At 29.2% G+C, this 17,691-nt stretch overlaps 2 protein-coding genes across 7 annotated transcripts in view; one reads left to right on the top strand and one right to left on the bottom strand.

The window, feature by feature from the left end:
* Nucleotides 1-1,312: 1,312 nt before the first annotated feature.
* LOC111042561 lies at nucleotides 1,313-3,969 on the bottom strand. Its single transcript, XM_022327212.1, has 5 exons — nucleotides 3,362-3,969; nucleotides 2,833-3,185; nucleotides 2,446-2,753; nucleotides 2,204-2,381; nucleotides 1,313-2,136 (listed from the first exon to the last, which is right to left on the bottom strand). The coding sequence occupies exons 1-5, from the start codon at nucleotides 3,379-3,381 to the stop codon at nucleotides 1,931-1,933; spliced, it is 1,065 nt and encodes a 354-aa protein (XP_022182904.1). The 5' UTR covers nucleotides 3,382-3,969; the 3' UTR covers nucleotides 1,313-1,930.
* Nucleotides 3,970-4,107: 138 nt separating this feature from the next.
* LOC111042560 (paxillin-like) overlaps nucleotides 4,108-17,691 on the top strand; it is a 31,820-nt gene continuing 18,236 nt past the window's right edge. Inside the window, exons 1-2 of one of the 6 annotated variants that reach the window (XM_022327209.1) lie at nucleotides 4,108-4,455; nucleotides 16,410-16,621. In XM_022327209.1, the coding sequence (XP_022182901.1) occupies nucleotides 4,443-4,455; nucleotides 16,410-16,621 (225 nt within the window). In that variant the 5' untranslated portion in view covers nucleotides 4,108-4,442. Of the gene's footprint in view, nucleotides 4,456-9,529; nucleotides 9,760-12,446; nucleotides 12,565-14,557; nucleotides 14,640-16,136; nucleotides 16,233-16,409; nucleotides 16,622-17,691 lie in introns of those variants that run through there. The other 5 variants (XM_022327206.1, XM_022327211.1, XM_022327210.1 and 2 more) reach the window with 5 other exon arrangements.

Raw genomic sequence — 17,691 nt, 5'->3', positions numbered from 1 at the left:
GTATATTACTTAGTATTTAATAATAACAATTGTATAGCAATTATATAGTTTGAATGTTTTTTGAGCTTTAGATATTAATGTAACAGTAAAAAAGCACTTGATAAATTCTACTATTGTTGCTAATACAAAATAACAATTTAATTATGTAACACATTTTTAAGATAATTATAGTAGTTATATAATATTTGAAGTGATTTGGCAACATATAATGATTTAGAACATTTTAACAGGATATTTCATTTTTTGATAAATAATAAATGAGTTATACAATAGCATTGTCCTTTATATTAAAATTAGACACTATGAGACGCATTGTATTGATAATATGAATGTGTATCTAAGTGCTAAGCCTAAGTTATTTTACTTTTTCTATTAAATAAAAACAATTTGAAAAACAAAATTAACGTTAATAAATAGACAATAAAAATAAAAAATTATCACACAATAGAACAGAAACCACAAATTAATCAATATTTAAACATAATAATTTTCTGGTTTTGTAATTGTATTTAACACAAAATACAACCACATTTGATTAATTATATATATATATATATATATATTATATAAAAATATTTAATAATATTTGTGCTGTTAAATGCATCATGAAGAACTTATATAGCGTTAGGCATTACTCATATAAACAAATTCAATTATAAACTTAAACAATATTTTATCATATTAATTTTAAATATTTTTAAGCTATCTCTATAAATTATTTACATTAATTCTGAATAACAGACTTTAACAATGTTAAGTGATGTAAAAAATAAAAATTGAGTAACTATCTACCATAAGTATACATTGAATGCATATAATCAAATTTTTAACCCTGATTCCTAAAGTCCATAATCCATGTTATGGGATAACATAATTGGTGTGTAATCACAAGTAAGCTTAAGTTGTACATTTTATAGTAAAAAAGACACTATATTTTGGTTGTAGCTGAATTACCCTGTACTTTTTAACATTTATAAAAATTAGTTAATTGATTATTGCTTTTGTATATACCTTTCTTAATTTATTTAACTTATAGAATGGCACTATATTATTTAAACAAAACAAAGTAAAACTATGTTTAGAAAACCAGTCTTTGACAATATCAATTACATTAATATCTATTAAAATTATATTATTTAAAAACGAATAATTTCTAATCAAATAGAAAATAGTTATAAAATTTTGAAGAATGATTAAACAAAAAAAAAAAAGATACATTGTGTAGTTAATATACTATTTTAAGTTGGGCAATTTAATATAGGTACCAATATACTTTTTATACTCCAAAATATTCCAATATTGTATATGTAATACATTTTAAGACGATTGATATGAATCTGATAACAAAATATAAAAGATGTAGATTATTCAATTTTAGTTTTAGTAATGGACTTTAAATAATATAGTTGTCATACTTTCAGTGAAACTAAAAAGAACAAATAAGTCAAAGGTGGGGAAAACATATTTTTTTAGATCAATTAATATTATAAAATGTGACGTTCAATTGATAAGTATAAATTAAAAATATATATAATATACTGGGTGTTGCCGTGGATGAGAAAGTTAAAGCTAGTACACAGAACGCAAAAAATATTAAAAAATATCTAAGGTTTCTTCAGTGTTTTAATTATTTTTGGTTAAAATTTAAAAAAATATGTTAGATCTTTATTATGTTGATTTAAATATTATTAATATTATGAAGTCTTATTATTTGGCATATCAGTGTTTCATTTAAAAATAAAATTATGTCCAGGTATCATTAAGAGCATTGTTATGTGTGAAAATAATGGTTATGAACAAGGTTTATAAAATTACTTCTCCAAACTTAATAGTAGTCATAATGTCATACAATAATTGACAAAAAATACCATGTATATAATATTAAGCGGTGGGTTTAGCAGTACGCTAACATTTGTACTAATCAATTGATTTAATTTGTTGGCCATATGCTAGGCAAAGGTGGACATATTGGGTTATTGTAAGCTGTATACTCAACAATCTGTTGTATCAAGGACGGAAACGCTATAAATCCATACATCTGTCTCCACTGTAATTCATATAGATGCTGTTCAGCATGTGTTGTAGCCATGTCTTGTAACTGGATACAGGCTTCTACAGTGGTAGCCCAAATAGTTTCTATAACAGAAAACCATCCATAGGCAATGTCAATAAATTAAGTTTACCTACAATGTAGCCTACTCACCTAAATTTTTTAAAGATTTGTGATCATGGTTTATGTCCAAATTCATCAATGCTTCTGTGCTTATGACTTCTCCTATTCCAGGTAAATTGTGCAACAATGGATATAACATTTCATTTGTTACAATAGTGGAGCCCAACATTACATGGTTTTTAACCATTTCAACAATTTTAGAATTTTCCTAAACCCAATGAACAGTATTAATTAAAAAATATCTTTAATAAATATAAAATATAATATTTTACTTTATTAGATCCATCCAGAAGGCTTGCCCACACACGAACAGGAACATGGGCTGTATCGGCAATGCATAGCACTCTTTTGGAAAAGTTATTGTTATGGGACGTGGTTGGTACTTCCAAACTCATATTGCCATCTGGAAACACATCTACGATGACTACGACATCAGTGCCACCCAGTTTGAAGTCACCAACAATCTTTTTCAAATGCCACTCGGCCACTTGAGTGCATCCGTTGTAAATACGTTTGGTCACATTTACTTTGGTTCTGCCTTCACCACTGATATCACTGAGTGGTATATTCTTACACCAACCTGAAAAAAAAAGTACAAAGCGCGTTTGAGACACACTGTGGCAGTGCAACTTGGCAAATAACAAACGACTGCCACTAACCGTCAATGACTTTCAGAGCGTAACCCAGCTCGCATTTGAAGTCGGCAAAGAAGGATGTGTTCCTAATCGGCACCTTCTTCTTGCATTCCAGGCACACCCAGTTGAATTTGTCAACCACACGTGCGCGGTGCCACTGCATCTTTTCCGTTGTAAGACACTCATTGTTCGGGCACTTTTGTTCCTTGGCAATCAGTCCATTTTTCTTGAGCCACTCGCACAGGTCGCTCTCGCGGCCGGCCGCAAGCAGTGGCTCGACGGTGGTCTCGAAAAAGTTGGGATCGCTGCAAACACCCGGCATGATGGACGGCACGACACGACTGTACAATAATTTGTCGACGCTCACACGCGTACGACTATCATAGGGGTGGTTATTTAACAATAATTAAACAGTAAGTTATTATTTCATCATTACGACGACGATACGGGTCCGATCGATAATCGAGTCCCCCTGCACAAACGATCACGTCGTGCATGGGCAGTTAATACTATAGTAATATAATAATATGTTATTATTTGGTCGAGTACTCACTCGCTAATGTCCGGAGGCATCGTTATAGCTTCCGCCCGCGGCGCGTGTAGGTCAGTCGGCGTGTTCGTCGGACTTCTCGACGGAGCGTGCGGGGGTTACTGAAGGCGTGCGGGGGTTGCTTCTGACGAGATTTCTCCTCTTCTACTCACTCACGAAAAACTATTTTCGTCGGCACGGACGGGATCAAAACGAGGGTCGTCGACTGGTAAAGACACGGCCGCTGCTGACGATAGCGATGATGCCGTTACGGCTGCTTGTACTACAACAGTTGTTGAGGAGGAAGGGAGCAGGCCGCATCGTCTGGTCGCGGTCTGTTCAAAGTGCTCAGTGCTGCTGGTGCAGCAGCGAAGACGAAAATTTCAGCGGCGGCGGCAATAATAATAATAATAAAAATAGTTGATAATGATATTGTTATGGTATTATATATGTATATTCGCCGTGAGCATGTGCACGGGGGATAAAAATAGCCTGTTGAATGTTGTCGGGGCAGCGTAGGGGAGAAAGGGTCTGACGCGAGCGACTCGGGCAGCGGTGGCGCTACGGGACTATGCTACTATGGTGAAAGCGTCGGGTGTGCGACGGGGAGGGTGCGTGGGTGTCGTAAGCGAGATTTGTTAACAGACGTGATAACTGATAACGGTACGCTGACTTGCCAGACTGTCGTAACGGCAACGTCGCATTTCCGCCAACACTGATAGTGCGAACCACAGCATGATAACGTGTACGTAAACATTGGCGGACGTCAGGGCCGAAGAGATTACTGTTTACTTACATGTAGAAGTGTTTAATATTAATAATTAATACGATTTCTCGCCGAGACTGATAAAAACGAAATACCTGTGCTAAAAGAAATTTCATAAACAAAAAACCGTCGTAATTTCGTCACCGCGCACGTCTTCTCCAATTGTTTTCATTCTCGACGAAAAATGCACAAAAACAATATCGTCGCTTAACCAGACGACGCCGATGTGTCCGGTTCTTCACAGTTGTACGCGTACACCTTCTGTAATCATAGTATCGTGACCGTAGTATTGGAGAGACGTCACTGTAATTTGGGTTTGAGAGCAGACAAGCGACGAAAATGGACGACCTAGGTGAGTTATTAATGTAGATATCTGCAGGTAAATAATACAATTAAGTCGGAGAACCCGCCTTAGTTATCACTGGACCTGTTAACGTCGTATAATTATAATAATATGTTGACATGTTGTATTATATGTATCCTATGGACAGACGTGCATACACAATACTTAAATATTATGTTAGGAATTTCGAGAATGTGGATCGAGTTAACACCCCGTGGTGTTAGACCATCGAGAGGAATACATATTATAGGACAGTAGCTTGTACGTATTATAAGTGTATATCAGTTATGGTAGGTAGGTTAGGTATCTATAACTATAGCAGTAATGACAGGTATTGCAGCTGTATACTCGTTGAGTCGTTCATCAACGAGGACATTATAATGTAGTGTTTTTTTTTGTGTCTTGAGTATCAAATGAAATAACGTAGCTCGATGATGTCCATCGGTTAACGATTTTAAATGGATCAAAATGTACAAGTAGCATGAAGATGGTTTATCACTTATGGAGAATTTCCAATCATCACAAAAAAACGTCCCCGTTTTCGGTACATGGATTACCTAGGTATTTTATTTTATAACTTGTACAATATAATATTCATATTGGAACGGTTTGAAATCATTTTAAAATTGTGTATAAATTTGACTCTATTTAGTTCTATTTTTGTAAGTCTATAGTTTCTATCTTTCGTTCGATACCCCTTGTCCTGAAAAAAAAAACAACTTTTTGTTGTTATTTATGGTATATCCTGTTCCTATTGCAGCGGTGGTGGTGGGGGGGGGGTATGGGTTGGTTTAGAACACGTGTATGTGTCACCCATCCGTTAACTATTGGCATCGGTCGGTGCTGGCACTCAGACCATATTAGTGATTGGAGCCGGACTCCGCGCCACAACCACACTATTTAAATGTAAGGTTTATTTAAAAACAAATTAAGGCCCTCTGCCTAAACGCTAAAATTAAAAAAGTACATGTAGGTATTTAGTCATGATATAATATGGTGTAAAATATTAGGTATTTAGATATTTCCTGTGATGGTGTCGTAAAAAGAAAGTTTTAAAAATATTTAGATACCAATAATATAAGTTTTAGACACTATTTGCCTATGTGCATTATGCAGCATGTATGCACGATGTGCTCTACCAACACATTCACAAACATACACATGAGCACGTTGCATCCGCAGGCGGGTTTCCAAGTCCTGTAACTTTACCGGTGTGTACTGTGTGGTATGGTCGTGGTATAACAGCCCATATAAAGCTTATGTAAATCATAATAATATAATAATAATAATAATAATAATAATAATTTTCCTGTCGACTATAATGGTTTATTAATTTATTTAGGTATTTAATCACTGAGACTTGAGAGCGTGAAAGGTGTCAGCATTGTAGACCATTTACGTTATTGGTACCTATTATAGTTGTTTGTTGATAATTTCTCGAAACATTGGATAGTAGAATGTTTGTTTTTAATTAACTTGAATAGCTGCTGCCTGCTAGTGAAATGTTAGCCTAGGTGTTTTTAAAATATCTCGGAAAAGAGAGGAATTCGCTCCCCTTCCCCACAGGAATTATTTATAACCGCCATTTTGGTCTAGGTTAGAAGGTCAATGATATAAATGTATTAGATAGTATAAACCATATTGATTATAGTTCATTATATATTGTATGGAGACATACGAGCCATAAAAAAGGAAGAACTGGCAAAGTCTATCGTTTAGCAGCTAGGTAATCAATATTTAATAAGATTTAGTTTAAAATATTTGAAGTAAATGTAATGTGTGTAGATTCTACGCTGTACAATTATCGAGCGCAGCTTGAACTTTTTAATTCCATATAATAATAAATAGTGGGTATATTTGTTTACTACATGTGTTAACAAAAACCCTATGTGCGCCACTATTCGTGAACATGTTGTCTCCGTTTCAGCAATATAATTCTATTTTATAAATTCTAGGTAAAATGTATATTTTTATTTTGTTATAAGGAAGTATCCATTTCAATGTTTGTGACTTGCGTACTTAAAAACACAAATATCCTATCTGAAATATATAATTTTATTGAGACATTTGTAATCATTACGTTAAAAATCTAGTTTTGGATCTATGATGATGAACTTTTTAAAATTGTATTTTTAGTCTTTTCTTTTTATACTTAAATAATATAACGTTTCATGTAACCATCTTCAATGTTGGAAATTCAGAAAGATAATCGTAAATCGTAAAGTTGCAAGTTTAATAAAACCATAAATCAACATTTTATATTTGCAATGTTATTTATAATATAACGAGTTGAGTGCCCCGATACCCGGTCACTGCTATATCCTGTCTGGCTAATACCCCGAAAGGCGAAAATACGAAATGCATATTGAAATATATACGAAAACACTTTAGTTTTAGGTCAGTATAAAAATACTCAATGTGAAAATGTTAAATTAGAATTCAATGATCTGTCATTGTATAAAATAACGACTCTGAGCGGAGACGGTCTGTAAGTGTTTATTTTTAAAGCATTTTTTTAATTTTCTTTTTCTTATACCAAGTGGATTACACTATTATCTTAAAAATCAATATATATTACTATAGTTAAAAATAAGACTAAATTACGAAAAGTCTCTAGTTCAAACGAATAATATGTTTTGGATTTAAACAAAATGACTAAAATTGTTATTTTCATCCGTATCGAGTGTACTTTGTAATCCAGTGACTATGTAACTGTAATTAAAGTGTTATATTTAAATTCAATGATAAATCACTGTATACAAAAAACGATTCTGGATCGATATGCTATCGTTCATCTTCTATTTCTAAGGATATTTAATAATATTATACTAATATTAAGTACTATAATAATAGTAATACACAATACACTATATAGGTTGAAATATATTTAATTTAAAAACATCGCATATAATTATTAATATTTATTATTAGTTCATTTATTATCATAATATTATGTAAGTTTATTATTATTATTAACTTACAGAGTCAATACTACGAAATGGTGTAAAAAGCATTGTGTAGTTTTAAATAGTTTAAAATTAGTCCAAATATTTTGAAAATGTTATTGTGTATGGAAAATAATAAACTAAATTCGATGTGATAGTGAAATGTTTCAAGGTTCTATGATTTAAATTTTTTAATTACCTACCACAGATGAATAACAAAAATTGTATGATGAAAGATCGTTATTTTACGTGTAATGTGTGTCATGTGAATTTCGACAAAATTTGAACTTAAATCACTCATAAAAAGTGTATGTAGTTACCACTTATATCCAATTTGCTATCTGACACGATCATTAAAATTGAAAGTTATAGCATTTTTACCATTCCAAAAGCCGTTGACACAGAACAAAACAGTGTAAAATCAATACGTTCCGCTAAGAATCTAAAATAAAACTCGAGGTAATGCAATTTGAAAGTTATTTTTTTTTAATTTTCCAGGAATTTTTGTTTTACGAGTATTAGAAATAATTGAGAAGTACATTCTGAAATTATTTTATGAACATTTATGGTGAACTGAGCGTTAATATTATAATTGCAATGAATTAATGAAATAAATAATAATAAATATAACAAATCATTATTTATTGTAAAATTAAATTAAAATAATAATGCTTTATTAATTTGGATCGAAGTGATCTAAACAAGTCACGTATGTTGTATATTGCCTCAACTTTCAGGAAGTATATAAGATGACTTAAATATTTTGTGGTAATTATTATTTGTATAATTAAATTATCTGCCGGGGGTTTTCACATATTCCTGTTTTAATGTAGTTGCGTCAGATGAAAACGACAAAACATGGTTCTCCTCGAATTATCTACTACCTATACAAAAAATAAACTAGAAAATATCTATTTTTTATATTATTTCACATAAAATTGTCTAATGAAAACGAAACACAATTTGGCAAGTAATAGATAAACATATAAACGTATTAAATACATATAGCGGAGAGAGTATAGAAGGTTGCATTTCTTAAGGTTATCATACCCATGAACTAGTACAGACACATTTTAAGGTCAAATATTGCGAACAAAAAATAAAATAGATGAGAATAACATTTAAAAAAAAAACGCTCAATAAGGACTGAGAAGCTTGATTATTTTGAGGAAGGTATAAATACATACAATTTTGATTGTGTATAAATCGAATTTTTCTTATTGAATCTTAAATTATTTAAATCATCTAGGTAGGGTCTATAATAAAAAAACACTGTACTATGAAAACGAAACTCAGTTTGGCAAGTTATAGATAAAGATATAGATAAACGTAATAAATAGTACCACACATAATAATATATAATATAAATTTCCATTTAACGCAATATTGTAGGTGTCACATTTAAATATCATAATATAATATTGTAAATAACAAATATTAAGAGGTATTGTCGTATTGGTACCTTTTCTTTCAAAAAAACGACTTATTTAAGTTAGTGATTTTTTAATTCTTTACTGTAATTTTTGTTTTTTTTAATCGTCTAAAATAAAACTTTAATTTGCAATCTAAATACAACTATACAAGTATACTACGTACTATAAATACATGTGGTAGCAGGTAACAATATAAAAACAAAAATGATACAAATGACTTGATGTGTGTGATGATGCGTATGGCTGGTTTACAAGGGCTCATCCTGTTATCAGCTTGATGAGAATTATACATTATTTTAATTAATAAACAGTTACTAACACAGTTAATCCTTTATCAAGTATAAATATTGTAGCATAAAATCACTTCACGTTTAAATGTACCACATGGCTTCTTAATATTATTGATATAAAATAATCCCGTTTAGAACGTCGTGTATGTATATCACTGACAGTGGTTTAACTTTTTATTTGCCGATTCTCACACCGGCCTTCAGGATAGTAATATAGTATCTCCCATAACAGTTTGTCTGGTGCCCGTTGACACACACGCGTTGTGTTCCGTTCATTTGCTGAGTTGTTTTACTTTTATTTTTATTATTTTTCCTATGGTTTTTAATAAAATGTTTAGTGAAGACACGGATAGAGTGAATCTGGCATGACTCCTATTCGATAAAAATAAATCCCGGAAATCAGGACCCTTAGCACACACAGTACCAGTTCTACGTTACCCGTTGGTAGTATTGTGTTTTTCGTTGGGTAACGATACAATTCGAAAATTGATTTTTATGAGCTTATATAAACATTATTCAGGCGTTTTATTTATTAATCAACTGTAGAAATGGATAAAAATATTTATGGAAAACTACAGCCTCAACAATATCATGGCACATATCAACCGTATAGATGCACACGAAAAAATGGTTCAAAACCAGGATGTGAGTTTGTTTATTTACATTAGCTTATGTTACTTTTTTAATAGACATTTAAAAATGATGGGTTTTATTATTTTCATTCATATTATTTATATACATATACATAACTTCTTGAATATAACTTACATATGCCAAAATTTTCATTTCATTTCGTTAACTGATTTTGATTTTAATGCCAAAATCCTTTATATTATTATTTTGTCTGTTTATTTTTTAAATCTAATAATACTATCTATATAATCCTAACATAACTAGCATCTATTATACTTCTAATATAATGTTATATACATTTCAGTGTATGTGTGTAGTTGCATAATATAATATTATATATCATTTTGATTAGATAAGCTTTAATCACGATTTTTATAATCGTTTTTAATTAGTACCTTTATAAAATTAACTAAGAAAAAATAATTTAACTGTATTTAATTTATATTTTAATAACTTATACTTTGTGATAAATTAATAAACAACTGTTATTAATTTATTAATTAACAGAAATTTACTACATGTGGTGTGAGTGTGTGACATTTTGTGAGGCGCATTAAAGTAGGCCAAACCCATATAAAGTAGATTCCAAATAAGGCACCTATTAAAATTGAATGCAGAACTGACTTCGTATAATAGAAAGTATGTTTGAGTGTATACCTACGTAATCATTTGGAAAAAAAGCTAAATACAATTATATTGAAACAAGTGAAAAAAAATGATGATATAAAGTTAAAAATGATGGATTGTTCATTGATTTGTCATAAACTATAAATCATTTTTTTTAAACAACAATCATATGGTATATAACCTTATGCTACAAAATTATTTTTAATATTTGAAGGTTAAGGCATAAACTAAAAAACGTAAAGAGAACATAATTTGTCATCAGGTTAATATAATATAATATACCTAATTACCTATAGTATATATATCTATACTTCAAGTATATACCCTTCAATATTCAAACACGATTTTTAGTCTGCCTTCTGTGTCACATTTTAATTGTTAAGTAAAATCGACTATATTATATAAAATAATTAGCCATAGGTAAACATTGCATTAATCATTTCAATATTGACCTTATATGATGTTATTATTAAATTGTACGTCAATAATTGAAATTATAGTCTGATTTGAATCAACTCGTATATAAATTTAAATTTCAAAAACTAGACTTTTTTTAAAATGTTAAGATGCATCTTTTTTTCAAAGTGAAAATTAACATGTCTGCACAATTACTATTTTTAGTTGAAATATTGAACCTGGAGAACCTGGAGGTTAATGTCCTTTACGTTTATTATTCTTGGCAGTTACAATAATTTTTAATTATACTACAGAACTCTTTTGTAGGTTAGGTATTACAAATTACTCAAAATAGGTAGTGTCACTAATGGGTGGCTTCTTCTCTCAACAAATTCATATGTAAATTACTTTGTACACATTTGCTTATTGTTCTAGTTAAGAATAGATTGTAAACTTCTTATAAAAAAAAATTTATAAAAAAAAGATATTACAAATTATTTTTGCCTTATAAAGCATTACCCTACTGTTTGTTATCTTAGAAATCTTTAATTTTAAATCTGATATTGTTACCATTTTGTTAAACATAATTTAATGATATAACCTATTATATAAGAATACCCGTATATAACTTATGTGCCTGTGGTACCTATGCAAAATTAACATAATGACATGAGTTATACAATTTTATCTTTTTTTTTATCAAAATGGGTTTGATATTATATCATGTTTCATTATATATGTAATGGGTATCGATTTTAAAACATTATTTTTCTTGTAGGTACCTAGTACTACCCACTAATATTTCATGTTTTAAATATTTACAGTAGAAGAATCCGTGAAAATAGTTTTTACATACTACCTATTATACTGAAAAAGAAATCTTTCGAATCTATAGTTATTTTATCACGGCTTATTTAACATAACTCCGTGCCGGGCGATATGCTTCACTATATAACATATACTACATCATATTTTATTTATAGCTGTAACTATACGTACCTTAGTACCTAACCGTGTAATTTTATCTGTTTAAATGAAACTCTCAAAAGCACTCTTTGAAATAAAATGTGTACGCTATTGATATCTTACATGAAAATAGTACTCGATAGGTACTCGATTACTTTAATTCGCTTATACCAGATAAATTAAAAAAATACTTCAAGCTTTAGATTTTGGAAAAGTACTATTGTTTTGTAATAAATTTGTTCCCATTATTTCGTATCACATTTTTTTTTCAAAAAATACCAGTTTTGAGATATAAAACAAACGTTTTTTAGACCTATGTAATATGTTATAATATTATAATTCAAAAATAGATAAACGTATACGGTATACCTAATGGACACAATTAAAATTACATAAAACCGGTTTGTAAGATTACACATCTATATTAATTTTATATTATTATTGTTACATTTAATATTTCAGTTATAAATCATAAATGTTTACTCCGACGTATTTGCTATCACATTGATCTGCTTTAACTCAGTGAAAGAGCTTGTCATATTGATTTTTACTATCTTAGCTATTACGAGTGTCTGCAAAAATGCAACACCTTTGGCAAAATACCTTGACGCCCACGGACTCCTCCCTTTTTAATATTACTATATTATCATTGTGAAAAATTCAATTCTGTGTAGGATGATCTCGATTTGGTCCGGATGTTTCTTTTTAACAACCAGTTGGTGTTCTGAATGCGAGTTGTTTGGTTCATTGAGTTTCGTTTATATCGTGAAAGTGTATAATAATTCTAAGTGCATTTACCTTAATAACAATTAAAAATGAAAATGAACGGTTTGTAAAACTTTTATGTACCTATATAATATTTATTCTGATATTTATATTGTTGAATTACTGCAATCATTGTAGTTTTCATGAACTATCAATATCCAACTTGATTATAAGCTATAAGCGAGTATGCTGTAAATGTTTTTTTTTTTTGGTGATGAACACTATAAAATAGTTAGTACCTACCTAATAAATCTAATATTATTCTGCGTGACCGAATATTCATAATATTCGTAATTCAAACATTTTTCATTTGATTAAACCAAATATTTTATCCACTCGAATAGTTTAAAAATATCGAATAATTCAATGATTCAAACATTTAAAATACCACCGAATTTTTTGCATTGTCTGGACTATCAAATAATTCAATAGTATCTACTATATTCGATAGTGCCTACACTTTTTTCCTTACGATAGTTGAAACTTAAGTTAGAAAACTATTATAATGTTAAAATGTCTAGTCTTAAGCACATTCTAGGTTAAATTTCCTATTGGAAGATATAGTTACATGATTTTTTTTAAACTTTCTTTGTACTACAATAAATAAGTTACAAGTTATAACACATCGTTGTAAAAACAAATTACTAATAGCGATTTCTTTAGAGATCATTTATCTCACTTCACTTTGATGCGTTCGAGTATTATACTTTTGACTTATAGACAGTTTTGTAAAACAAACAATAGTCAAGATTTTTAAAATAGATAGCTTAGGAAATTAGTAGTACTAATCAATAAATATTAATTTACATGTTTGGAGTATTAAGACTCTTTTACTGCTCTAAAAATATTGTGTATAGTGGAAATCGTTCATAGTATTATAATTGCATATTATTTCATTGTAAAACATGTCGTATATCTCGCCACCTAAGTCAAAGTCTAAAACTAATAGTTTAAAAAATATAACTATATAAAAATAATCCAATCCAAAAGATTCTGTACAATGCATACTGAAAATATCTATACTGTATAAATTATTACTATTATATAAATTATAAACTATCACTTTGTGCGTGAAATAATAACTAATTTAAATACTGTTAGAAATGTATAAAACATTATTTGATATTTCACTCTATGTTCATCCAACAAATGAATATCTGTTCTTACATATTTTAATTTTACTGTATTGGATATCGGTACTGCCATTTTGGTAGATACTTTTATATCAAAACGAGTTATTTTCGGGGACTGTCTTTAACTTGAACACGTCTATTGCCGATATTATTTTAATTGATGTATAAATTAAAGTTATTAATATAGGTATAATATCTTATACTAGGCAACCTCGACTACAAATATAATTATGCTTATATTCATACTAGCTTGGTGGCCACGTACTAATATAATAATATTATTAATATTTCATAAAATAATTTACATAATAGAATTTTACGTTTAGCTCAAATTCGTTTTAAAAAATATTTTTTTAAAAAGTTTTACAAAAACTCTGGGATTGTTCCAAGTGTAATACTTAAAAAAAAGTTCCGCAAATAACATTAGCCAGTATATATTTTATATACTTATATATATATATAATATGTATTATTATCGTGGCTTAACGCACGCCGCCTACACGTTGAACGTAGCTTATTGATCCAAAAAGGTGTTTGGTTATATTTCTATTTTAAAAACAAATCCTCTAGGTCCTATTGGCCTCGATATAAATTAGCCAGTTTTCTGCGTGCAGCTCTCCGAAATTGTCAGGAACGTGGGTTCATTCGTAATCTGATGGTTATAATTTCACAGTTGATATGGTCCGTAGAAAACCCACACCTTTAACGTACGTTTTATTCATGTCATAAACATACCGATTTTTTTCCGCGGATCCGCGGTACTCTGCTTCAACTGCACAATGATTGTGATTTTAAGCTCAAATGGCATTGAAAATGTATGACACGGGGATAATATATAATATATACTATATACATATAATACCTATTATATATATAATATATATGTATGTACATTGTACATTGCACAGGTATATTATTCATTCGAATTTTAATATAAAACCTTAGGCGTGGAAATGGCCAGTGGAGCTGTTATAACACGTAAAGACAACAAATCATCTTATATAGGTAAATAGTTTTATAATAATATTCAGTGTTACTTTAAGTATTGTGTAAGAAAAATTGTTTAATATGTGAGTAAATTATAAAACTATAGATTTCACTTCACAGAGCATTTTATATATTACACAATAAAATAGAAAAAAATAACAATCTACAAGTATTAAATAGTAATTATTTATTTATATAGGTAAGATATTTCGTAATCCTATTCATGTATATGTTTATTATTTATGCTTTGCGTAAGAACATTAATTTTATAAGCTATTTTTTTTCATTAATTTTTGGCACGATCATAACGTTTGTTTAACTAATAATCATAAAATTGGTGACCTATAAGCTGTTAAGCTCTTAAATAGGACTCACTAAAAGAAGACTTATTCTCTATGTGTAACTTATCTGTTCAGATTTAGATTTTAGATAATAATTTAATAAGTACTTTTTTCCGTAGTAGTTTATTTATGCGTGATTTAGATCTTATGGTTTTTTAAATGTATTTATTTATTTATTTATATTTTGATTTTTACATGCTGTATAGTTAAATTGTACTGTTACCTTTAGTTACTTAAACACATTTTTCTCAACTAAATGCAATTACTGGAATGCTTCATGTGATAATTCGTGATCAAATTATTTAATCAACCATACTTTATACGTATCATTGAAAAATAAGTATTATTTAATTTATCAGACTAGAATGCTAATACGTATGCATTGCTGCAGTGTACCTACTTCCTAGTTCCTACTTAATAATAGTATGCCAAAGTTCATACTTAAAAATGTTTAATAAATAATATTTTTACAGTTATCATCATCTTTTGTTGTAGACATATTTCGACCGGAATTTTCTATAGTAATGATTTTTTATTTAATGATATGGTATATTTTTGGATAGGAGGTTACTCCAAAAGTTAATTTGATGACCAAAATGTAATTCCAGGAATTTAAAATTTCTTCAAATTTCTTTTCGTGGTAGCGTTTCTAAATTCCGAAGCGAATATTGTTTTTTAATGACTATTTTTAGTCTACATAGATTTAAAAAATAATGGAAATTGTGATTTTGTATGTACATAATAACAGTTTTAGTTCCAAGAATTTAAAGTGTTAATCTTTATATTGAAAATGATGCGTTATTTAATTTTGTTTCAAATTTTACTTTCAACATTGATTGTTCACATAACTCGCATATGAATTTAAAATCGTAGTTACACTTAAAAGTTGGTTTTATTAAACGAACCAAATAAACGATATAAAAACTACAACGTGTCACTTAATTATTGTTAAATTTAACACACCTCATCCGCACCCATATATTTTGTACTGTGCATAAATATATTATGTGCGTTTGACATGCAAATGATGAATGGTCGTAGAAATATACCATTTTCTCATTTGCTATTTGTTTGTATCAAAATGTGTATTACCGCGCATTACAGACCCGCCTATAATGTCTCCTAACTATATGCTAAACTTGGGCATTTTCATCCGGTAATTTATTTAGCATGTGTTGAGTCTTGAGTACCTACTCAGAATCGCCACATCATATAAATTAAACACGAATGCAAAATGTGCGGAGGATAAAACACGTTTCTATATATATAGGTACTAGCTCCTATAACATGTACATGTCATACATCATATATACGTATTATATCGAGCACTGTAATACAGGCACTACGTTTTAATATTATAATATTTAATTTCCGTTATGTGTTTAAACATTTTTGTTTAATTTATTACTTATTTAATATTATATGAGTCGTTTTTGATTTCGTTTAGATGCATTGCTGGCGGATCTGCAAAGCACAATACAGCAGACCAACAAATTAAACGGTGGCGTCAACGGAGGATACGGAAGTATTAATGGTGGAGTTCGATCTCGATTGGCTTCTGCTGGTTCACCGGTTGCACTAGCACCCGAATATGCTACAGTCCGATCTCACAAGATTGAAAGGTCAACTTCAAATCCTGCAGTTCGACAAGAATTATCGGTATGAATATTTTTCATGAAGTACCTACCAATTTTTTTTTATATTCAAGAAAATATATTTTTTTTTTAAGTTAGAACTGAGTACCCCAGTACATATATGTTCGTTGTGGTAGAATTTCATTTTTAGTACAAATATTTTTCAATTTTATTTAGAAACTATAATATTATATACAAGATAATTCACCAAGCACTTCACGTTTTCACCACCATTTTTTCTTTAATAATTAATGTATTCAAATTCTGGATTTGGATTTTTAAACTACATATAATGACCATATTTTTAATTATTCGATTTTCCATTATAGGCGTATTTACAGGGAGTGATCTGGAGGATGTATCATCTTCCAGAGCTATTATTTTGTAAATTGTTAAGCATATGATTTTTTGAAAATGTTAAGGTACTTAAATCAAAATTTAAATGCTTAAAATATTTTTACTACGGATAATAAAAATTGTTTTACAAAAAAGTAAAATAGATGTAATAATATATAATCTAGTACTTATACTTGGACAGTTTTTACAAATAATGCAATTTTTATAGATAAATATTTATTAAATTACTATACATTTTCAAATAACTATTGCCTTCATATCCTCCAAGCCTATTATCATGGATTGTTATCTTTACTGCTAAGCACTCTCAACTACTTGTTTAAATTTCAATTTAGATACATCAACATTTTAAAAATAATTATTTCTTTGAAAATATATACAAAAAACATTAAGTTCTCATTTGAAAAAAAAATGGTATCACCACTACGCCATAGGAAATTCCTTAAACGGTATACAATAATATATGCATTTCAAAATATAATGCTTAAAAATTACACAAAACATAATTTGAATAGACTCATTATCAAAGGAAAATACTGGAGGCAGGCTTGTTTTGTGATTCATTCTGTACTAATAAATAAAAATAAATAAATAAAATAGAAATTTTTCTAAGCATATAAAATAATTTGAAATACTGTGCTTGTCTGATATTTAGAAACAATTATCTAGAAACATTCCTGAGTTATAACTGGCCAATGAGAAATACTTCAACAGACATTTTTAAAATAAATATTTGGT

Source organism: Myzus persicae, unplaced genomic scaffold (genome assembly GCF_001856785.1).
Source record: "Myzus persicae strain clone G006 unplaced genomic scaffold, MPER_G0061.0, whole genome shotgun sequence".
In the NCBI taxonomy this organism is placed as follows: domain Eukaryota; kingdom Metazoa; phylum Arthropoda; class Insecta; order Hemiptera; family Aphididae; genus Myzus; species Myzus persicae.
This window is presented reverse-complemented; position numbering and strand designations above follow the sequence as displayed.

Excerpts from the sequence above, each read along its gene's own strand:
- LOC111042561 (XM_022327212.1), bottom strand. The coding sequence starts at position 3,381 with ATGCCTCCGGACATTAGCGA. Across the intron at positions 2,754-2,832 it reads CGCTCTGAAAGTCATTGACG|GTTGGTGTAAGAATATACCA; the intron begins GTTAGTGGCAGT and ends TTTTTTTTTCAG. Across the intron at positions 2,382-2,445 it reads TTCTGGATGGATCTAATAAA|GAAAATTCTAAAATTGTTGA; the intron begins GTAAAATATTAT and ends CATTGGGTTTAG.